Raw genomic sequence first — 24,187 nt, forward strand, 5'->3', positions numbered from 1 at the left:
ATCTCTCCACTCTCTCTTTCTCATCACTTCCTCTGAAAACCGGGACTTCCATGGCTTCTTCTTCAAGGTTTCTACTCCTGTCTGGCTTTAGCGGTAAACAAACCATTCGCAGAAAGTGTCGGACCTTGATAACCTGGGTTACATTGAGGTCGGTTAATGGTTTCTTCGAGCAAGCAAGTAGATCTAAAATCTACATAAATCTGTAGAGTCTGTTCATAGCTTCTGGATTGTGTTAACGATGTTTGTATAGGACTGTCTAACAGGTCTACAATTTGGAGATGCTGCTTCTGCAAGCACCCAGCCAATTGACGAATCTGGGGATGACCCAGAATCGCAACCTCAGCCAATTACTGAGCCAGAAGCTGGTTCTGACCAAAGAGCCCAACCCCAGCAAGCAATACTACCGGAAGGCGGCCTACTTCCTAGAGGACAACTGGAAGCGAGTTTGGGTCCTAGCGCTCTGGGTTTCCATCTGCGTTGGCCTCTTCACATAGAAGTTCATCCAGTACCGGCGTTTCTTCATCATTCTGTTCATTGGTGAACTTGATAGTTAAACGAGGAAACTGGGGGCATTTCGGTAGTTTTAATTTTTGGCTTTTCTCTGTCAAGTGCGAATGGAAGAGACAAAGTAGAGATGGAAGGGATCATGATGCGTACAGAAGCTGAGATTTTGGTAAATCTTACAATGATGATGATGTGTGTGTAAGGAGGACATTTGCATTGTTGGAATCTCTGTAATCTTTTTTTAGGTTTGAAGAAGGAGAAGAGTGCGATATAAATGTGAACCAGGATTACAGTTTGCACCATCCATTACTGTATTCAGCAACCAGTTGCAGTGGTTTGGAAAACCGAAAACAGGTTGGATGGTTTATTACGTATGGACGTGCTCAAAGAACATCATTTCATTGTTGAATGGATTGATGATTTGACGAGCGGTGGGACATTACTTTGACAACAAGTGGACCAGGATGACGTTGCCTACATCTCTTGATCCATAGAACTTTCGTCGTGGAGATAATATGGAGGCCGGAAAAAGTTGGATGCTAGTAATTTTGGTGATTTTGGGGTCACGTTGTTGGTGTTCATGATCGAAAGATCCATCGTATGGATAGTCGAATCCAATAGAAAGTATGGTGAAATTTTAAAAATTTATCTCTCTTATATGGGAATTATATTCCCTGTTTTAGAAAAATTGTATTTTTCAAGGGTTAATCTTGAATCAAGAATTAAACCAAATCTGAAACCAAAAGTTAGGAGAGGGAGATACTTGATATGGAGAAATAATAACTCCCAATGAAGATATTCACGTCCAAGGAAATCTCCAAATACTACTTTCACTGAAGATGACACAGTGTAGGGTGGAGCAGAATCAACAGGTGGTTTTTCACAAGAACCGAATCTTTTAGCAAGAATTCAATGAGGGTATGTGAGTACGATTTTATATCAGTTTTTCTCAAAAAACTGATATCAATAACACTTCTTGATCGCTCCTATTAGTGGAAAACGAACTGACAATGGTGGCAGCAAGAGGAGAAGGCAAGAGCAGAAGATGGCGCAGTTTTACTGTAACTTTCTTTCTCTCTTGAGATCAGATTGAGTGTATGGAGGCTCGCCCTCCTCCTCCTTTTATAGCCTTAAAGGGAGCAACTCCTAATCTCAGAGTTTCCTAATTCAAATCCTTATTTGAATCTGGACTCTCTTTAAGAGATAAGGATAAACCTTTATCTTATCTGCAGGTTAAGATCAACCCTCCTAATCTTATTAGGAGTTTCCTAATCCAAATCATTATTTGGATTTGGACTCTCTGAGTGGATAGGGATAACTCCCTATCTTATCTGCTGATTTAAATCCCAGAATCGCCCCTCTTTAATTAATCAAATCAAACAAGTTCGATTTGGGCTTTAGGCCCATTAAGTCCATGTGCTCACTAACCTTCCAAACTGGTGCCCAGTTGGATTTCCTTGTATGGCGTGAGACCTAAACATTGATCTACACATCAACCACATGGGTTCAGCCTAGCCTCTGTTACAAGGCCTGGCCGAATTCATTGTAGGACACAGTGAACCCCTGAGCTCATCACCATGAGCTCTTAATGGGCTCAACACTTACACTAAGTGGTCCTTGGGTCAAGCCACTTTATAAAAACCCAAGGACTGTGGGCAGGTGCAAGATTAGCCCATCAGGTATTACCCTTAATGGTCTTACACTTAACCTCTTAGCCCATAATGATCAAACACTGCCCGACAAGAGAGGACATATCCCTCGGCTGCAAGGAACAATGCTGCACTCTCTACTCACATGGATCCCGGAAATTAAAACATTTTTGCAAACATTTTGAAACCGTAATATATATGTATATCTTACACTTAACCTCTTAGCCCATAATGATCAAACACTGCCCGACAAGAGAGAACATATCCCTCGGCTACAAGGAACAATGCTGCACTCTCTACTCACATGGATCCCGGAAATTAAAACATTTTTGCAAACATTTTGAAACCGTAATATATATGTATATCTTTATATAAATATATTTTGCAAAACGAATTTCAACGATTGAAATCGGTTGTCGACAACTTTGGTTTCCATCAAAGAGTGCATTCCTGATCATTACCTTTGTCCAACAAAGGGGTTGATCCTATCACTATGATCACCCACTCAGATGAATTCTTAGACTGTCCCAACATACCCAGGTTTTGACCCCCTCTAAGGATCTCACTGATTGGCATATCAAAGACAGTCCAATCCGACACCTAGTGAAGTATCATAATCGAGTCTAAGGGTTAGGTGTAACATTCCAGTTTTGCCCATCAATCTCCAAGGTCAGGGCAATACTGAAACTCTGGTCCGATTCAGGGTTTCAAGAAAACCCACACTGCATGTACCTTAGGTCTCACCCTAGCAGCTGAGACAAGCCACCCCATCCAACTTGGCAGCACATCAGTGTCAACCTTGACAAGATAAATCTCCTCAGATTTATCCAACGGCTGTAAAGATTCTAAACTAACACGAGTCTCATATGTGTCTAGTTTAAGGGTATTACACAGAAACACACCACAATAACATGAATCAAATATGTATTTTATTCATTTACATTAAATGTCATAAGGTACACCATTCTGAATGGAGCTAAGGGCATACACTATCTAACACATTGCGTACATATTAGCCCAGCCTTGGTTCAGAAGGAGCAGACTTAGGCTTCCAAAACCCCTCAATAAGCTTATTGGTTTCAATGCCTTCTAGTACTCCCACTACCTGTTTGATGCGAGCGCTTGATTCGCGCCTTCAGGTCTGGCTATAAGACAGTGAAGATTTTGAAGGTAAGATCAAATCTCATAAAACCCAATATTATATTATCAATTGCAAGATATTACAATGGAGATTCATTAATTCCTTGTGCATACTTCTCTTCATTTTCAATTCCTCAGGTTATCGTCCATCCAAGATATGTGTTGGCACTCCATATGTCTAAACCCCAAGGATTTGAGTACAGAAGTGGGCAATATATCTTTGTCAACTGTTTCGTTGTTTCTTCTTTGCAATGGTACACACATAATTGAGCAAAATTTTGTTTGGCTTCTATCTGCAGCTGGTTGAAGTTACTGATGATCATGCTTTGTTTCTGCTATGTTCTTTCTTCAGGCATCCTTTCTCTATTACATAGCCTCCGGAGATGATTATTTGAGCATATTCACACATTAGGTGACTGGACATCGCAGCTCAAAGTTGTATTTGCTCAGGTACATGATGCATGATCAATTCGATTGCATATTAACTCCTCTCTCTCTCTCTGTCTCTCTTTCTGTCTGTATGTGTGTGTTTTTAGCAAGCAATTAATAATCTTTCATGTCTAAACATGTGCAGGTGTGTGGATTGACAGTTCGATCGCCCGGGTCAATGTATCGTTGACCGATTTAATGGTTTTTGAACAAGGATTGAGATTGGGATAAAACAGAACCGGTTGCCTAGACGGTCCCATACTGAACAGTCCGACCATCTAGGTCAACGGTGGAACAAGAAAACAATGGAAGGACCTCTTCGTCTGTGGTTTAGTCTATAAGCACATGTACCAAGAGGCAAATCAAGCAATAGATTGGGTCGCCTACGAAATTCTCGAAGAATCCTTTTCTTCTTCTTCTTTGTCTCTACAATACTTGTCGAATTCTTTATATTATATTTTATATTTGTAAGAGTGATTTTTGGGGACGTGCTATTGTTTGACCAAAAACCATTGGTTTGGTCAACAAACCACTAACTCAGGCGATCGGACTGTTCGAACTTTCCAACAGTTTTTTGTGGTTTATATTTTTTTAAAATTTTTTATTTTTTTGTCAGAATAAGCCATTCGTTCCATTCGAATGGTCGAACCGTTTGACCCAATAATCAGACCGATTCATTGTCCAGTTCAGTTTTAAAAACCTTAGGTCCTTGAAGTCAACACAACAAGCAATGATGCTCTTCATTCTCCAAAGAGGATCCACTGCTTCCTAAGACAATAAATCACCCATATGAGTCTCTCAATAAAATAGGAAAATCCTTAAAATTCAATGTCATATTATGGGCCTTCCAAGCGGCTCACGTCAATAACTTCCCCATTACTCTTCTTGCAATAGCTGCCACAAAACCTTGTATTTTGTATTTTCTTCTATGTATTTGCACTGTACTCTTTCTAAATTAAGCCTTAGAGTTATTTTGGTAAATTGATTTCTCAAAACTTTCATATTTCTATTATTCAAAGGTACCAGGAGATAAAAGGCATTTTCTCCATCACCTCGCCGCCAAGATTACTATTTTTAGGATAGATCCTATTCCACCTATCACTAGGTTATTAATTATCTTCATCTTTCGGCCCTTCTAAAACCGAGATTAATGTCAACCAAACCAAACTTGTGTTTGCATAAACACAAATTTTGAAGATGTGGTTTACAACTTTACATCCTCCATCTCACCACATCTGTTACAAATGTCATCAATGTCAATTTGTATGTGAGAGATAGATGTAAAATAACCATCCTAATTCCAATCAATCAATCAGTTGGGCGTTTGGAATGTTATTCCATATTACTTTTTTCTGTTACTGGGAATAGAAGGAAACTACTTTTTTGCTCCCCGGGAATATAAAAAAACAGCTTAAAGTTTTCTTGGAGAGAGCATTGTTATAGGTGCCTAGGTGGGGTTGGGGGTTTGGAATTCCTTGGAGAGACCACCAACTGTTCTGAGTTGCCCATACACAATGTCACTTTGTCAAACCCAGAAAAGAGTGCTTCCTTCGATCTTGTATATTCAGAAGAAACCAGAGAAAAACAAGGCAATAATTAATTTTGTTTAGCAAACAATGAATACACAAGTGCAAATGACATTGTATATCATCAGTATTAACACTGAGATGACAGATGCAAAACATATGGAAATGGTATATTGAATTAACTCTATAAATTTGTCTATTTGCATCTAACACGAGCTAATATATGTATATTAACTGGAAACACTTTAGTTTTGCACCAAGAAAAAAAAGGAAAAGAAAAACTTGAAACATTTTCTAAATAACCTACGTTATTAGGCAATTTCTAAGAAAAGCAACCTGCAACACAACAGACACCAACAACCACGAAGCAAAAGCAGCACTTAAAACCTACCCAGACATCAGGCAATTGATTTAACAATGAAGCAGGGGGCCGGAGTTGAGAATAATTCTTCACAGCTAGAGCCTAGAGGAACTATACACAGCAGTCAAATGAGCAGCTCCATTACCCGAACGTAAAACTAAGGAAAACTTCACCTCTAACTCTTGACTGAGATGAAGGATATCTCTTATAAGGAAAAGTTAAAATCCTTGGGCCACTCATTTTATTTCCTTGAAAGGCTTAAAACCAGCTCAAGGCGATTCGATTCTAATAACTCTTCTAAAACCTAACCAGTTTCACAAAAGAAAGACCTTCAAAAGCAGCAACTGCCTCCGCTTGGAAAGTTGAACTAGCTGAACACCTGCTACATTTAATTTCAAAGTAACGAAATTACTATCAGAACAGTTACGAATTACTACTTCAAAGAAAGAGCCATTTTCCTTTAGGAAACCTCCATCAATATTCGTTTTGATTCAGCCTGATTCCGGAGGTCTGCAATGATCTCGAGATTCATTTGCATGTTGTTCGAGGATTCGGCCTCACTATTCTTTCCAGTTTCCATCCTTCATTTTTTTTTTCTTTACCTTCACCTTAAAAAAGCTTCATCATACATTCAGGGTGTTTGGAGAGAGAGAAGGAGATGGGTTTCCATCCGTTAGCGACCTCGGAAACCAAGATCATTGAGAAGGAAAACTTGGATTGGTACAGTGCCTAGATTAAGACTTTAAGAGGGTCCAATCAACTTTTCCAAAGCGACATTTCATAAAGGATCAGCACCCGACCTACAGATTGTGGATTTGGTGCAGCCGTGCAGGAGGGACACTCAATTTGGGAGGATCCAATCACTAAGCTCCCTACCTGCCATGTGCGGAAGTGAATCCCTCAGTTATAAGGCAAAGTTGTTTATCGGATCTCCATACTTAATTTTATTTTATCACTTCTTCACCTGCACCAACAATATTAATGTACATGAAGTCTTCTGCAAATCAGAACTGAAAAACTTAATTTGCTCAACTAGTTACATAAGCAACGACTTCCATGGCTGTTGGAGCTTTAGTTGGGAAAATCAAATAAATACCAGTCATGATCCATTCATGCTTGAAAGCCAATAAAACGTCAGTCATATGCACTAAAAAGGGAAGCATAAATTATTTTCTTACTAAACAAGAAGCCACCATCTCAAGCCATAGAGTAAAATTTAATTACGTTTGAGGGGAAAATATAGAATCATCTTACCATTTAGAGAGAGAGTGAGAGAGAGAGATTGAATTCCAACAGTTATTGTTTTTGCATCAACCCATGTTTTCCCACAGCTTTCTTGAGCCTAGTGCAAGCTTTTCTCATGCAAATGATGACTTCGCCCATGCTAAGTTCAAGAAAGCTGTGGAAAAATATGACTTGATCCATCTTCTTTTCATGACGTGAACAAATCCCCCAAAATCAATACAAACACAGCAGACAGCACTGAAAATCCTTTCATCTCCCAAAATGCTTTCTTAGCTTCATGTCGAAAAGACAGAGATCATCAACCCTCCTACCAGAGAGAGATGTCATCAACCCTAAACCTAACGTGGTTCTAATATCATTATACAAATCGCTAACGACTAACGTCAAACGTTAGTTGCAGCATCGAAGCAAAACCTCTATATTCGTATGCATCATGAAACCCTAACGCGACCAAAAATGGCAAACACAGAAAAGGGAACATGAAAATCACAATGACGCTTACTGAAAATATAGGAAAAAACGATCACTGTGACTGCGGTGAGGATGTAAACCCTAGAAACAGAGAAGACCGTGTGAAGGGACGTAATACGTACCATGACTCAGAGAGAGAAGAGACATAGAATGGTCGATTAGATGGCTGACAAGACTGATACGGATGAAGTGTTTAAGCCTTAAGCGGAGTATGCTTGGGCCGCTGGATCTCTTCACTTTACGGTCGTGATGTTGGAGAGAACAGAGAAAACACTGTCGAAGCTCTCACCCTATCTCGAGGGTAAACAGCGCAATCACCTGCTGTTCCCGCCATTAACGCTGGCAGGCTCGAGATAGGATTTCGTGATTGACTACAGACTACGGAGCTTTACTTCCATTTTGTTGAGGAGGAAAGATGATCGGCTGGTTCCAACTTCCAAGTGTGCTACCCCGGCGACACGTTCGTGAAGGTGACGGTGGGGAGCGCACCAGATACTGATAGAGATTCGTCTATCTATCCCACGCGCCCAGCGCCAGCGCCACGCCACCAGGCAGCGGCGGGATTTGTGCGTTGAGCCACGCTGCGCCACTGGTGAGAGCAGTTAGAATTTTATTGGTAATTAGCAGTTGGAATAATAGATAATTGTGTTGATTATGTGTAACAGGGAGAAGGTATAGAGGAATTAAATGCCTAAATTTTAGGGCCAATAACGGCAATGCCTGCACGGTTTACGCCAAAAGATTTGAAAGAGGATCTTGAGACACGTAGGACTTGAATGTTGCCGGCATGGACCAACCTAGTTTTTGGTAAAAACTGTTGAGACGGGATCTGTTCCTCGCACTCGGGCGCCTCACATGCACATCCACGGTGCATTGGAAACATCTTCCGTGAATAATAACTTAAAATCACGGGAGATGTTACTAATGCATGGTAGGATGTATTTATGAGGCGCCTTAGGTGAGGAGCAGATATAGTTTCAAAACTACGCTGTGTTTGGTTTGAAGGAAAATATAGGGAAAGGAAGGTAATGGTAGGAAAACGCTTACTGATCTTTTATAAATTTCTTTATTTTTCTCTTCATTTTTCTATTTTTTCCTTCAAACCAAATACAGCCTAAAGTAGCCTAATTTCTTTCAAATATATATAATATATTGTGACTCTTATACTTTTTTCTTTCAAAATTTTAAAATATTTTATGAGGTGGGTGGTCAATACATTGGCACCCCACGCATAGTGCCCCATGAATCCCCACAGCCCATTGGAACATGGGTTGTGGCGAGTTCACATCTCTGCCCCACAATGCCCCACAGCACATCTCCGTCGTGTATTGAGAACATCCCCCGATGATAACATTATAGAGACTAGTACTATCATCGGGAGATGTTCCCAATAAATGATAGGGATGTCCTGTGGCACAGTTCCTTGTGGGGCAGAGATGTGATCTAGGTTGTGGCATGTTGGAATGTGAGCCTTGGTGGGTCATGCTTACTTGCTTGGAATCTCTCAAAATGGAGAGTTTACATCTCTGCCCCACAGCACATCCTCACCATGTATTGGGAACATCTCCTGATGATGGCATCATTAGGACTGGTACTATCATTGAGAGATGTTCCTAATACACGGCGGGGATGTGTTGTGGGGCGTTTTTGGGCGGAGATGTGATCTCCAAAATGAAAGCCTGACATGGTCCTTAGCCTCAGTCCAAGTGGACCTGTGCAAAATTGGAAAATTAATAAAAAATTAAAATAAATAAATAAACAAGAAATTAAAAAAATCTTAAAATTTTATTTCATATGAATTTTAATGTATGCAGTTGTTTATATATGAAATTAAAAAAATATATAATTTTATTCAATATGAATTTTGATATATACAATTGAATACAACCCATGCAGGCATTAGGGCATGACACACTTTTTTGTGCCATATTGTGCTGATGTGTGAGTCTCAAAACCCAAGCCTGGCATGACATAGGAAGGTTTGGGCCAGCATTGGAGAGAGAGAGAGAGAGAGAATGTGCTAGTGTTAATATCTAGCACTCTAGGCATTTTTATCTTGGGCAAGAAGTTTCATAACTTGGAAGTTGAAACAATCTCCACTTTCTTTCAACCGATCAAATATAGAATATCAAATGGAACAAATTTGCTTTTCAATCTCTTTCTCTTTTTTTTTTCTCACTAGTATTCAATTTCCTTTTACCTCTTCTCTCCTCCCCATGTTCTTCTTCTTCTTCTTCTTGCCCAAAAGGGTTTGGGGAAAGTAGGATTTCAAGAATTTTAAATGAGTCATGTGATGTTTCATTGATGAAGGACAGTGGGTCAGCTCACAAGGTATATTTAAGTCTTTTTAAAAAACTAGGATATGTACATTTAAATCAATTTATGAAAATTCAAGGTATGTTTAATCTTGTATCTTTTTCTTTTGAATAAATAAGAAGAGGCTACACAAAATGGGGGTACCATGTTTAAAAAAAAAAAAGAAAAAAAAAAACTGCAAACAAATAAGTTGAGTAGGATCTCTTTAAAAAATCTAAGAGTGGATATGAGGAGTCCGGATCTAGTCCGGATCCAGTCCTGATTCAGTGTGCCTACCTAATCAGGACTGGATATGAGCTGAGCCAAGTTGAATATTAGTTGGCTCAATAGAAAAACATTAAGGCTTGAGCTTGATAGTGAGCCAAGCTTTATATAAAAATAAAAATTATATATATAATCATTTCTTATTATACATATAAAAATTAAAAATATTATATATAATACAAGCTTGATTAATCTTATAAGCTTCATGAATTGAGTTTCATTAGGCTTGAGCTTGAAACTCAATTTGGATCAAGTTGAGCTGAGCTTTTTACAAGGCGAGTTCATATGACTTATAAAAAGCTTGATCTTGTCCACCCTTATTTCTGTATTTGCACATCTTATACATGGTGGATCTCAAACTTTTAGTGAGATGTGCAGGCATAGATCATGTTGGAAGCATGTTGGGATGAGACCCCAATTCTAATAGACCCAAAATCGACTCCATTACTAATTGGTCTTAAAGTCTTATTGGGTGGGGATGACGCAAAAGTTCCTATCATAATTGTCATAAACAATGAGACAAGTATATAAAGTGTTGAGTATGGCAGTTTCCACCTTACCCGGTGGCTATCCACCCATACTCGTCTTGACAAGGGCAATTTTTTCTTTTTCCTTCTGTTTGAAAAATGGATTTTGAAGTGGGGATAGGTTTTGGGATTTTACAACCGATGCTAATATACTAGGCTGGATCCAATCCTCCCTACTAAAATTTCTATAGTTATAATTAAATTAACAATATAACAAAGGATACATTTTAAACTGGAATCCCTAAACCTTCCTCACCCAATAATAGGGGTGCAAATGAATTGGATCATGATCAGTTCTGATCTGAATCTGATCCTGTTTGTGTCAAATTAGATAACCCCGTATTGGATTTTCAAATTGGATAAAATAGGATCAAATTTAGATCACCCCTATCCAATCCAGTCCAACCTATATGTGAGTGTTCACTTGTATTGCATTTTTTTGAAATTGAAAAATACTTATATTTTTTTGTTTTTCTTTATATAAATTATTATATTTTTCTTTTAATAATTTATTAAAGTTCTAAAATTTCATAAATTAAATTGGATTGGATCATATTCGAATATCTGACTTCCTTAACAAATTCAGATTTGAATCATCTGTGAGATTCAATTGAATCTTCAGATCAGATTGAATCTAGCATATGTTATCGGATCAGATTTGGATATACCCCAATTCGAATCTGATATGATCTATTTGCATCCCTACCCAATAACCCTCACTCTTCATGCATAATGTATACATTTATTTTTACATATTTCAATCAAATAATTGAAAATTTTGATATTTATTTATGTTATATATGATAGAAAATTAGATGCGACTTTTGAAACTGACTTATGCGGAGAGGGCATATCAGGCAGCATCGGTACTTTCAAAACCAGTTCAAAGGGGCGGTTTAAGGTTGCTCCACCCCCTGAACCAGTCAGAACCCCAATAAACCTTCTATAAGAGCATATCGGGGTGCTCCAGATACGATACGTATCAACCGATACATGTTGATTTTTTGAACCTTGGAGAGGGTTTATATTTTGAAAATCTAACCAATTAGAGGTTTTGTTTGACAGGGTACAAATTGGGAGGTTTGGGGAGGGTCCCTCCCCGAACCCAGTCCGTTGTCATCCCCAAATCAAACCGGGCTGGAAGACTCTACAAAAGCGGTCGTGCTCACTGACTTGGACAAATAAGACGCTGAATCTCTGAAATTTCATTCGGAATAGACCCACCTGATATTTTTAATACATCAGTTTTGCTTGATTTAAACGATGATCAAACACCACATCAGCATTTTAACTTTTTCAAACTCTATATTTCTCAGCTCCTCAAAAAACAGAAACTTATAACAAGTTTTTGAAGTGAAAAAACAGAGATGTTAGCAAATGGGTTCTGTTGACATGGCATGGAAGCAAAACTCAGAATGAATTCAACCCATTGTCCTCATCAGCCCTGTATTGACAATTTGACATTCTCTCTTAAGTCCTAAACATTATATGAAACAAAGGACACCTACCTAATCCATCCCACCCAAACAGCCACGTAGAAAATTCCTATACTTACAAAAAATAGAAAAGATGGCGAAGCTTAAAAGAATAGCTTTCGTGGAGGGCGTGATGCAACTGTTGATGATGATGCAGGCATCTTGAGAGGGAGAGGAAGTCCTTTACTTTCTTGGCTTGATGCTGCTTTCTCTACCAACTTAGCTGCCTTTGGGTCTGTCAACAGTGTTTTCTGAAATGACTGTGAGAATCCCGTTGCAATAATTGTCACATGAATCTCACCATTGTAACGATCATCAACAACAGCCCCAAATATTATGTTAGCAGAAGGATCGGCCAAGCTAGTAACAACCTGCAAATCCCATTCCAATAAATTGAGATGAATTTGCACAAAAGGAATGAACAGATTATTAGAAAACCAACGTAGAGACAAATCCTAAAAAACTACTCAACGTAGAGACAAAATCCACATTTACCAGTCCAGGTATCTGCAGAATAAGATTGATTCCAACTTACACAATGTACACAAGGAATAATAGTCTTTATAAGATGGCATTGTTTTCACAACAACTGGATTCACACTTTCCAAAAATCTATGTATTTAAATTTCTACAAACGCTAATCTTTTTTTTCTTCTCCTTTCCACTGCAGGCAACTAACCGAACAGTAATGACTTTCTGATAAGAAAATGCTAGTGTTATTGGCAAGGAGTGTCATGGGCCTTAATTCCTTAAATCACAGAAAAAAAAAAAAAAAACAGATAAAACCAAATTGGGAATGTTTTGCAAATAAATGGGTTATGTGCAATTTCGTGTTATTTTGTAAAACACTACACATCATCATCATCATCATCACCATGAATTCTGTTTCAAACTTTCGATCAGGATCCGTGTCATGAGAGTTTCACTAGTTTAGTTCTTGCTGCCAACATGATGTAACCCTCCTTTATCTGGGCTTGGGACCAGCAGTGTAAGACAAGCTCACATTGGTGGAGTGTATTTAATGGGAAAAAAATAGCTAAAATTCTCAATCAAACCAATACGAGTGAAAGAAGATATAAGAGGAAAACAAGAGCATATGTTTGCTGAGCACCTGAGACACTCTATTTACTTCCTGCAAGGTTATGTCCTTCCCTCCAGTAATATTATACACAACTCCAGTAGCAGATTGGATTGATGATCCAATTAGAGGAGCCAAAGTTGCTTGTTCAGCTGCTTCTTCTGCACGGTTCTTGCTGGAGGAAACGCCTACTCCAAGCATTGCAGTTCCAGAGTCTTTCATGACTGCCTTCACATCTGCAAAATCCACATTTACCAGTCCAGGTATCTGCAGAATAAGGAAGTAAGATTCCAACTTACAGAATGTACACAAGGAAGTCTTCATAAGATGGCATGGTTTTCATAAACCACTCACAGTGATGATGTCGGAAATTCCTTGGACTCCTTGGCGCAAAACATCATCTGCTAGGAGAAAAGCATCCTGGAGAGGTGTCTGTTCATCAGCAATATCCAACAAACGGTCATTTGGGATCACAATAAGAGTATCGACATTTCTTTGTAATTTCTCAATAGCCTCCAGTGCCTGAGTGAAATGCAAATAAAAGACATTGTTAGCACATTGAAAGAAACTAGATTAAACGAATACTACTGCAATATTGAACTGTCCAATTCTCAGTATTATAACTGCAAAAGATGCACCCAATCAATTGGACAAACAAGGACATCTCTCAGGCGAAAAAATGATAAATGAAGATGAGTGAGATCGTTCAAGCAAAAGGCTTGATTCTCTAATTTTTTTTGATAAGTGACTTGATTCTCTAAATTCTGTTAATTAACTCACAAAATGAAAGTGGCAGAAGGTTAGGATCTGATTTTAGTAACCCTGTGAACTAGTGCTGTTAATTTTTAGCCACCTTACTATCATATGACAATCTCCTTTACAGCAAAAAGTTCTGCAGTAGTAAAATCACCAAAGCCAATTAGCCCGGAAAATGGAGCCATAATGCCTCCACTTAAAGCCTTTTAGTTTATGGTGACTAAGAGGGAGTTAATGAGTGTTGGTGATAAAATAGTCGGTCATTAACTAATGCAGTTAGTGAAAGCAAGATGAACAAGAGGGACTTTATGAGCATTAATCTGAGTTTATGATTTAATAAACTTTTTTCTTTCCAAACTCTATTTCATCTGTCTCTACTATTAGAGAGAAATAATAATAATCATTATCCAGTGCAAACTGTCCAAGTAAGGTGGCGTTTGATAAATCTGAAATCTGAAAAGCTAAAAATGTATTATGTGTCTAAAATCTGAAAAGAAGCAGGTGCTTTTCTACTTTTTAGAGGCTCTGAATCCATAATTTGTGCTGGATCAACCCTTTACCATCTGAAGTTCATTGATTTTACTATTTTACCCCTAAAACATACTATTTGGAAATGTTGAGTGCAATTCGCATTATCTCATAAAAAATAATTTTCAACTTCAAAATAATATTGAAACAATAGAAATAATAAATAACAAATTAAAAAAAAATAATTAATGACTATAAAAATATTAAAATAATTAACAATTTACACCAATAAAAATTAAATAATTTTTAGAAGTTAATGAAATAATTAAAAATTACTAGTTAATAAAAACAATTAATAATTAATAAATAACACAAGTAAAATTAATTATTATTATTACTCACCCTCTTGAGAGAGAGAACCACCGTCGTTGCAAGTTAAAGCAGCGGTGGCAGGAAGACAGAAGAGAGAGAGAGAGAGAGAGACGTTGCTGCAAGTTGCAGCAAGAGAGAGAGAACCGCCACTGCTAAGAGTTGTAGCAGTGGTGGTGGGAAGATGAGAGAGAGAGAGAGACGGGCCTGAGTTTTAAAATTTCAGATCTAAAAAAAAAAACTTTTCAGATCATATTTCAGATGCAACACCAAATAAGCATTGCATCTGAAAAGTAGACATTTCAAATTCAGACGTCTGAAAAGTGTTATCAAACGCCACCTAAGATGAACAGGAAGGAGTTAATGAGTGTTGAACCGAATTTATGATTTCGTACTCTTTTTCCATAATACTCTTATCTCCCCTCCTCCCTGGGCTTGTGTGTTTAATTAAACAACCACTGCACCTTTCAGAATTCTTTTTTGATCAGCAACTTTTAAGAAAAATTAGTGATGCAATGTTAAGGGCCCACGAATAGGATCTCGTCACAGGTCGGTTACTGGGGAAAACCTCTTGTTTTCCCTTGTTTCTCCCTTTTCTCGAGGAGCCTATCTTTAGCACCTTAATGGTGATTTTTAAAAGAGATCACCAACTCTCCTCTGCTCTTTCTTGACTGAAAATTTCGATAATTTCATTGAATATCATCTACTCCTTTAAATAGGAGATTACAAGAAGATAAGAGTCCTTCTTTAGGAAGACTTCCTAACAACATTTATCTTTAAATGCTATTGCCTAATTAATAGGAACACTGGATTTAGCTAAGAGATAAGATAGAAACAGATAAGATAAGAACAGTGAATCTAGCTACAAATAAGATAGGAACACTGAATCTAGCTAAGAGATAAGATAGGACACTAAATCTAGTTAACAGATAAGATAGGAACAGAGATAAGATAAGGACACTGAATCTAGCTATTAGATAAGATAGGAACAGAGATAAGATAGGGACACTGAATCTAGCTAACAAATAAGATAGGAACACTGAATCTTGCACCCATTACTGTTGCTGGAACATTGAATCTTGCGCCTATTACTACTGCTATTTTCGGTTGTATTTCTTCCCAATAAAAGCATCCACAACATTACTCCCCTCCTGAACTAAGAGCTTGTCCTCAAGCTCGAATTCAGGATAGGTGTCTTGAAACTCAATCAAAGGAATCTAGGTAGCTTCAGCCAATGGTAAGCTGGCCCATTCCACCTGAACTTCAACAACACCTCGATTAATTCTGGAACGAACAATAGACTGAGGTTGGGGAATGATTTTGCCCTCCTTCAAAGGTGGTAAGGAGGGAACACTGATAGAAGGAACACCCTTGAACGGCTTGAGCAAGGAAATGTGGAAAACATCATGAATCCTATTGTGTTTTGGAAGTTCCAGCTTATATGCAACCGCACCAATTCGCTACAAAACCTTGAAAGGCCCATAGAACTTAGGAGCTAATTTAGGAATAGCCCTGTGACTCAAGGAGCGCTGGCGATAAGGCTGAAGTTTCAACCAAACAAACTGCCCAGGTTCAAACGACAATTCCCAATGATGTTGGTCATAGGCATGCTTCATGCGGAGTTGTGCCTATTGTAAAGGAAGAGAAATGTCAGCCAAGAGAGCACCTCGCTCTTGTAGGGAACGATCAATCTCCTCCAAACGAGTAGAACCAGGTTCATAGGACAACAAACGAGGAGGTTTACAGCCATAGACAACTCGGAAGGGTGTCATTCCTAAAGAAGAATGATAGGCAGTGTTATAACAATACTCGGCCCAAGGAAGCCAATCAACCCACCGTCTCAGTTGATCCCCAACAAAGCAACGGAGATACATTTCAATCGTTCGATTCACCACCTTAGTTTGACCATCTGATTGAGGATGATAAGCGGAAGAAAAGGCTAAGGTGGCACCATTTAACCGAAACAATTCCCTCCAGAAGGTACTAGTAAAAACCGGGTCCCTGTCACTGACAATAGATTCCGATAGCCTGTGTAAACGAAAAATGTGAGTGAAAAAGACATGGGCAACAGAAGTAGTGTTGTACAGATGAGAAAGAGGGATGAAATGGGCGTACTTAGAGAAGTGATCCACCACTACATAAAGAAATGATTTTCCCCCAACCTTGGGCAATCCCTCTATGAAATCCATGGAAATATCAACCCATATCTGCGTTGGGATTGAAAGGGGCTGAAGAAGACCAGCTGGATGCAGATTTTCCCATTTGTGTTGTTGACAAGTAGAGCAGTTTTGTATAAAGTCCCTAATAGAAGCCTTCATACCTTGCCAATGGAAATCAGCTTGGACGCGATACAGTGTCTTCTGAATACCTTCATGGGTGGAGTTATGAATAATGGAGATGATGGAGGGAATCAAAGAGGAATCAGCCGGGAGATATATCCAACCTTTATACATCACAAGCCCGTCTGTAAGGGTCCAATTGGAGTCTGCAGCTCCAGACTGAATTTTCTGAACAAGAGTGATCCACTCTGTTGATTGTGGCATCTCTTTCTTGATGTCATCCAATAAGGTGACTCGAGGACGTGAAATCCCACAAAGGAGCATAGTGTCCTCTTCGCCCTAGACAATGCATCTGCGGCGCAATTTAAAGATCCCGCCTTGTAATCCACCCGGAAATCAAACCCAAGCAGCTTGTTAACCCAATGTTGTTGGGGAGAAGTGACAAGTCGCTGCTCCAACAAGTACTTGAGGCTATAGTGATCAGTTTTGACAACAAATGATCTTCCCCACAAGTATGGCCTCCAATGTTGGACTGCTCTAGCTAACCCAATCAATTCGCGTTCATAGGCTGGCAATTTCAAATGACACAGCTAGTTTATGGCTGAAGAAAGCAATCGGGTGCCCTTGTTGTTGTAATATGGCGCCAATCCCTATTCGGGATGCATCACACTCAACTGTAAACTCAAGATCAAAGTTCGGTAATTGCAAAACTGGAGTGGTGGAGAGGGCATTCTTTAAATTTGCAAAAGTCGTGCCAGCTGCATTGTCCCAATGAAAGGCATTCTTCCTCAGTAGGTTGGTTAATGGGGCAGCCATCACGCCATAATTCTATACAAATTTGTGGTAATATCCTATCAAACCGAGAAACCCGCGTAGAGCCTTGGCAGAATTGGGCTTGGGCCATTCTTTGATCACTTGAATTTTGGAATTGTCCACTGTTACACCTTTGTCGTTAATGACATGACCCAATTAAAGGACCTGGCGCTCCCCAAAGGAGCACTTGGATCGTTTAAGGAAGAGCTTGTGTTGGCGCAGTAGCTCAAAAACAATCCTCAGATGATGCACATGTTCTATCCATGTTTTACTGTAAACCAAAATGTCATCAAAGAATACTAAAACAAATTTGCGAAGGTGGTAATGAAATACCTCATTCATTAAGGACTGAAATGTGGATGAGGCGTTTGTGAGACTGAACGACATAACTAAAAACTCAAAGTGGCCATGGTGAGTTCAGAAGGCAGTCTTCTCAACGCCTTTGGAAGCCATTCGAACCTGAAAGTACCCCGATCTTAGATCCAGTTTTGTGAAATATTGGGCACCATGAAGTTCATCCAACAACTCGTCCACAATGGAGATAGGGAATTTATCCTTGACGGTTCGGTTATTAAGCTCTCTGTAGTCAACACAAAATCTCCAAGTACCATCCCGCTTTGCCACCAACAGGACCGACGAAGAAAAAGGAGAACGGCTAAGGAGGATGATCCCCTGTTCCATCATTTCATCACATTGCTTTTCTATCTCATCTTTCTGCAGGTGTGGGTAGCGATATGGCCTTACTACTATTGGTTCTGAACCCGTCACCAGAGTGATCTGGTGATCGCAAGCTCGGGAAGGAGGAAGTCCTTTGGGTTCTTGGAACACATATGAAAAATCAGCGAGGAGCCTTTCCATGGCCGTTGCGTGTGTCATTTCATCTTGGATCACATGAACCTGTGGGTATTTATCCTTCACCATGTTACCCTGCCAAGTGACTTGCTTGCCATTCAAGTGGAAGGTCATTGTTAGGGCGCTGAAATCCCATAGGATTGGGCCCAGAGTGATCAATCAGGATCAGTATTGGTTTCCCTGCTACCCGCGCTTGCAATTGCATAGTTTGAGAGGTTTTTATTTCAGTGATTGCGTGGAGAGAAATCCCGGGTTCCAATGAAGAGGGTTCATCCTCATCTTCCTCTTGTTCATCCTCCAGGAGGCAGAAGAGTCTCTTGCACTTGTGCCCTGCTGAGTAAAGTTCATCACAATTAAAACACTATCCCCTCGCCCTAGGTTCTGCCATCTCAGCCCTGGACAAGTGCTTAATAGGGGGTGCAACAACGCTGCTTCCCACACTGGATGCCGATCTGGAATTGTTGCTCGTCTGTGGTTTCTGTTCTCGGCTGGCTGCTGAAGATGGAGCCATTCAGAGTGATTTTGGGGCTGCCCATGCTATTTGAGGTTGCCCTATACTGATACTTCCGCAGTTGAGTTGCAATTTGCGTTCAAAAGCGCGAGCCAAATTCATAGCAGTAACCAGATTGGGGGGATTTTGCATCTCCACATCCACCCTCAAAGTTTCCACTAACCTCGCGGTGAACATGTCAACCTATTGGTCTGGACGTACCGAAGATGCTCTTGCAAGGAGGGTCTGAAACTGACACTAATACTCAGCCACAGTTCCAATCTGTTTGAGGTTGATTAGTTCGCCTAATGGATTGCTTGTTAATGGGGGTCCAAATCTGAGAAGGCAGTAGGATTTGAATTGGGTTCAACTGAGCCCAGGTTCCTCCTGCTCCAATTTATAAAACCAGAGTTGTGCCTCCTCTGTCATGTGGAATGCGGCTAAGCCTACCTTATCCCTGTCCTCTGTCCGTTGGTTGCGGAAGAACTACTCACATCTGTACAGCCATCCCAAAGGATCTCCAGCTCCATTATAGGAAGAGAATTCCAGCCTGCTGTATTTGGGAACAATCACGGTTCCCTGGGTAACAACCTGCTGCTCGCCGGACGATTCTGCCATGTCTGGTCGGCAGCCGTTTGTGGTTGCAGCCCCTTCTAAACTCTTTTCCTTGCTGGAAAAATATAATTCCATCAAGCGCCTCAATTCTCGGACGTCGTCCTTGATCTCGCGCACCTCCTTGTTGTTTTCCACGAGTTTGTGCTCTAGATCATGAACCCTAGTCTTCAATTGCTCAAAGTCACCTATGACGCCCTGCTCTGATACCAAATTGTTAAGGGCCCACGAATAGGATCTCGTCACAGGTCGGTTACCGGGGAAAACCTCTTGTTTTCCCTTGTTTCTCCCTTTTCTCGAGGAACCTATCTTTAGCGCCTTAATGGTGATTTGTTAAAGAGATCACCAACTCTCCTCTACTCTTTCTTGACTGAAAATTTCGATAATTTCAATGAATATCATCTGCTCCTTTAAATAGGAGATTACAAGAAGATAAGAGTCCTTCTTTAGGAAGACTTCCTAACAACATTTATCTTTAAATGCTACTGCCTAATTAATAGGAACACTGAATTTAGCTAAGAGATAAGATAGAAACAGATAAGATAAGAACATTGAATCTAGCTACAGATAAGATAGGAACACTAAATCTAGCTAAGAGATAAGATAGGGACACTGAATCTAGTTAACAGATAAGATAGGAACAGAGATAAAATAGGGACACTGGATCTAGCTAACAGATAAGATAGGAACACTGAATCTTGCGCCTATTACTGTTGCTTTTTGTGGCTGTATTTCTTCCCAATAAAAGCATCCACAACATGCAATTTAAATTTTTCAATATATCATGTTAAAATTAGATTTTTTTTAGATGTAAATCAGAGAATATCATCAAAAACATCATAAAAGGGGGGACATATTTTGATAATTTCTCATAAGAACAAGAAAAATGATAATGTCCCAATGAAGATGCTCTGTTCTACTTAACATCAAGCTCAAAAAAATGGTATAAAGCAACAATGGAAAACTTAAAGAAGTATTGTGGATTCCAGAATAAATTTATGTCTACCCAAATCCCATGCAAAAGAGTCTTAATGATGAAACTAAATAATTTGTGGTCAAGAATATCTAAAGGGGATTACTATTTCACTTGAGTCAAAACAGGTATTCTTTACAACCCAAAACTTCCTATAGGAGATTCCTCCATAGGGAACCAAATATGGTCATATTAGTCCTTCACCTACCTTAAACAAGAGTTGCTAGCCACATACAAAAGAGATACCAGACTGACCTAGATTACCTTTTAACATACAACTGATCAAAAAAGAAAGAAGGGGGAAAACTTCTATCATACAAAGACAACACCCACATGCATGTGCATACACGTGCAGGACAACATTTCTGGCAGCCATATTATTATGCTGCATATGAAATTTGAGCATGCAATGATTGTACAAGCATGTAATTACGTGCAATAGGCTAAGGCTGGGAGTTCATTCGCTTTCCATATGGAAAAAATGCATTAAATCTAATGCTATCAAATTTCTTTAGACACAACTCCAGTCAAACATAAGACTTCTATAGCTGCTTAAAACTTTTTGTTGATCTTATATTTATGTCAAAAATACCTTTCATTCAGTTCAGTCCAAACACCCCATAAAATATAGACAGGAGTAATCTACATGAAATGTTGTCACAGTAAAGGCATCAAATAGGAAATGCAGACTAATATGAGTTTCACTTCCAGCATACTAATATTAAGAACCCAACTTCTGCCAAATTAGTTGAAGAAGAATGACCAAATAAATACAGCCCATTATCTGGATGAAGCTCAAGATCTTCTAGACTCTTTGAATGCAAATCTGTTCTGGATCCCTATACAGTAAATTCTGTAGCAGATTGTTTGGCTAAATCAGGAGCTCACAGGGAATTTTTACACAGTGAGAGAGTTATGCCTTTGTAATCCGTGTGTGAGCTTCCTTTTGTACATATTCTCATGTACCCTTATTTTGTTTAATGAAATTTGTTATCTTTCCTCTAAAAAAAGAATGACCAAATATGAAACGCAATGAGGAATAAGTGGCCTATAGATTCTAAGTCCATTCTACAGATACATCAGGTATTGCCTACTTCCTTGAGATCAAGTGAACCACAATAAATATCTTTTGAACAGACAGCCTACAGCAGGAAGAAGGCCCCATTGAATGGAATGGCACAACATGAATAAGCATACTGGCATATGCATAGGTACGTATATTTGACCTTATTTTCCACCCAATTTGTGCGACTGAGTATGTATACAAGTTTTCTTAAACTTAAATGGATACAAATATGTAACATATTTAATAAATTAGTTGATAAACATACCATGAATTTAAAAGAAGACTAAACTTGCCTGAAGAGATCGTTTACGCCCTTCAAAGCTGAAAGGGTAGGTAACTACACCAACAGTTAGATAACCTGCTTCCTTTGATATCTGAGCAACAACTGGAGCAGCACCAGAACCTGTTCCCCCACCCATCCCTGCTGTGATAAAAACAAGATCTGATCCCTTGAGAGCACTAGCAATGGTCTCTTTTGATTCCTCTGCAGCCTGCTCCCCAAGAAGTGGATTCCCACCAGTACCTGCATCTCTATTAACCGCTTCAGATCAAGGGAATACAAAGCAATGACCATGGAGATCTAGAAAGAAAGAGGCCTTTTTTATACTGTTGATTTACCAGAATATTTACAGAATATATAAACTGTCTAAAATATTCTTAAAAATAAGATATTTGAGAACTTCTTAGGTAAAAAATTGACAGTAACTGACCTAGTCCACGAGTCAAAAGCTCCCCAATTTGAAGTGGATTCTTGGCAGCAGACTGCAATAATGCCTGAGCATCGGTGTTTATGGCATAAAATTCAACACCCTAGTACCAAAAGCATGTGGCATTAAAATAAATAACTTGTTAAATTCTAGAAAAAAAGACGCGAGCGCAAACAACAACACAATCACGGGAAAACAGGAACGGGTATCTTACATTTCTATGGACATGGAAAGAACAAAAACAAAACAACAAAGAATGGGGAAATTTGAAAAAGAAAATGCAAAATTGAGAGAATTACTCAAACCCAACAAGAAAACCAAAGCAACACAAAATGCGAGAAACCTACCTGTAATCCGCTTCCAATCATCCGATTAACAGCATTGTTTCCCCCTCCACCAACACCCACTACCTTAATCTTGGCCGAATCCATGGAAGAAAATGCAGAAGAGCAGCAGACGCCAAAATCGCTTGGGCTCCATGACCTCCTTCGACGAGCTCTTGGAGAGAATCCAATGTGAAAACCATTGTTGAAGAGCTTCTTCTGAAGGAACCCAACAGAAATCGAAGAAGATGAAGCCAACTGAGTAGGGCTTGTGAGGTGCAGCGTAGCCATGAGCTTAAGGCCAAACACCTTTCCTTCTTTTCCTTTTTTCGTGTTTTTTACTCTCCTAGACCGAGTGAGAGTTGAGACTGGAGCAGTGAACTTTGAGGTTTGGTTTTCTTTGGGCTTTAGGACCGGAAAATGAGAGCAAGACGCTTGGTCCGATGTGGCCAAATGGGTGGTTACGTCACAGATCTGAACCGCTGGCCTGAGCATTTGGGCCGCAGATATTGACAAGAGTTTTATTGCAAACAACATTCGGCACTAACACTCTCCTACAGTCAGTGAGTCCTGTGACCTGAGTCTGGATTGCGTGAAACCAGAACGCCACACAGGCGTAACACTCAGTAGGCCAGTAACCCACTCAGAAGTAGACACCTCGTTTCATTACATCAGGAAGTAAATAGTCATTTGCTATATAGATCTTGCTTGCAACAGAACGAAGGGTAAACTCCAGAAACCCCTCTGAAAGACTGAACTAATGCGAGCTGTGTTATTTTAGCTCAGTTTGTGATGAGTGCAAATACAAAAATATTGAAATATGTATAGTATTTCTTCTAAGCCTTGTATACAGTGTTTTTAAACTTTGTATTTACATTGGACATAATTATATCAGCAGTCTTTTCAATCTTTAGAGCCTAAGGCCCAGTTTGGAAATAATATAAAATACATAGGTTTACATTCTACATATTTGTATTTATACTTTTATCAAATTCAGCAGTTTGGAAAGAGTACAAATACAAATATGTACAAAATAATACAAAATATAATGTTTTACACTATACAAATTTGTATTTATACTCCTTTCAAGGCTCAATTTGGAAATAATACAAATACAAATATATACAGTGTAAATACATATAACATAATATAAAATATAAGGTTTTGTATTTTATATATTTGTATTCTCACAAGGCTCAGTTTGGAAGGGGTACAAACATAAATATGTAGAGTATAAAACTTTGTATTTTGTATGTATTTATATTATACATATTTGTATTTGTATTTGCTTTCAAACTGAGCCTAAAGATTAATTTGAAAAAATATAAATATAAATATATACAATACAAGCACATACAAAATAATACAAAATATAAGGTTTGCATTGTACATATTTGTATTTGTACTCCTTCCAAACTGAGTGTAGGTTCAATTTGGAAGGAGTATGAAAATAAATTTGTAGAGCCCAAAACCTTATATTTTGTATGTATTTGC

The 24,187-nt window shown here is 38.9% G+C and overlaps 1 protein-coding gene and 1 long non-coding RNA gene across 2 annotated transcripts; one reads left to right on the forward strand and one right to left on the reverse strand.

Moving 5' to 3' along the window:
• LOC148803974 (uncharacterized) lies at positions 1–4,113 on the forward strand. Its single transcript, XR_016080373.1, has 2 exons — positions 1–3,547; positions 3,646–4,113. It is a non-coding gene; the product is annotated as an uncharacterized LOC148803974 (long non-coding RNA).
• A 7,522-nt stretch (positions 4,114–11,635) lies between these two features.
• Positions 11,636–23,245, reverse strand: FTSZ1-1 (homolog of bacterial cytokinesis Z-ring protein FTSZ 1-1). The gene is made up of 6 exons (XM_010271810.3): positions 22,718–23,245; positions 22,374–22,473; positions 21,957–22,186; positions 13,340–13,507; positions 13,019–13,252; positions 11,636–12,278 (listed from the first exon to the last, which is right to left on the reverse strand). Exons 1-6 carry the CDS (start codon positions 23,228–23,230, stop codon positions 12,012–12,014), a joined length of 1,512 nt encoding a protein of 503 aa, XP_010270112.1. The 5' UTR covers positions 23,231–23,245; the 3' UTR covers positions 11,636–12,011.
• Between the last annotated feature and the right edge of the window lie 942 nt (positions 23,246–24,187).

Source organism: Nelumbo nucifera, chromosome 1 (assembly GCF_055504915.1).
Source record: "Nelumbo nucifera cultivar China Antique chromosome 1, China Antique-T2T, whole genome shotgun sequence".
Taxonomy (NCBI): domain Eukaryota; kingdom Viridiplantae; phylum Streptophyta; class Magnoliopsida; order Proteales; family Nelumbonaceae; genus Nelumbo; species Nelumbo nucifera.

Bases quoted from the DNA above. Each gene is read 5' to 3' on its own strand.
- FTSZ1-1 (XM_010271810.3), bottom strand. From the start codon at position 23,230: ATGTTGTTTGCAATAAAACTCTTGTCAATATCTGCGGCCCAAATGCTC. The intron at 22,187-22,373 runs GTCAGTTACTGT...ATAGAGATGCAG, and splicing joins GCTTTTGACTCGTGGACTAG to GTACTGGTGGGAATCCACTT. The intron at 13,253-13,339 runs GTGAGTGGTTTA...CTTATTCTGCAG, and splicing joins GAATTTCCGACATCATCACT to ATACCTGGACTGGTAAATGT.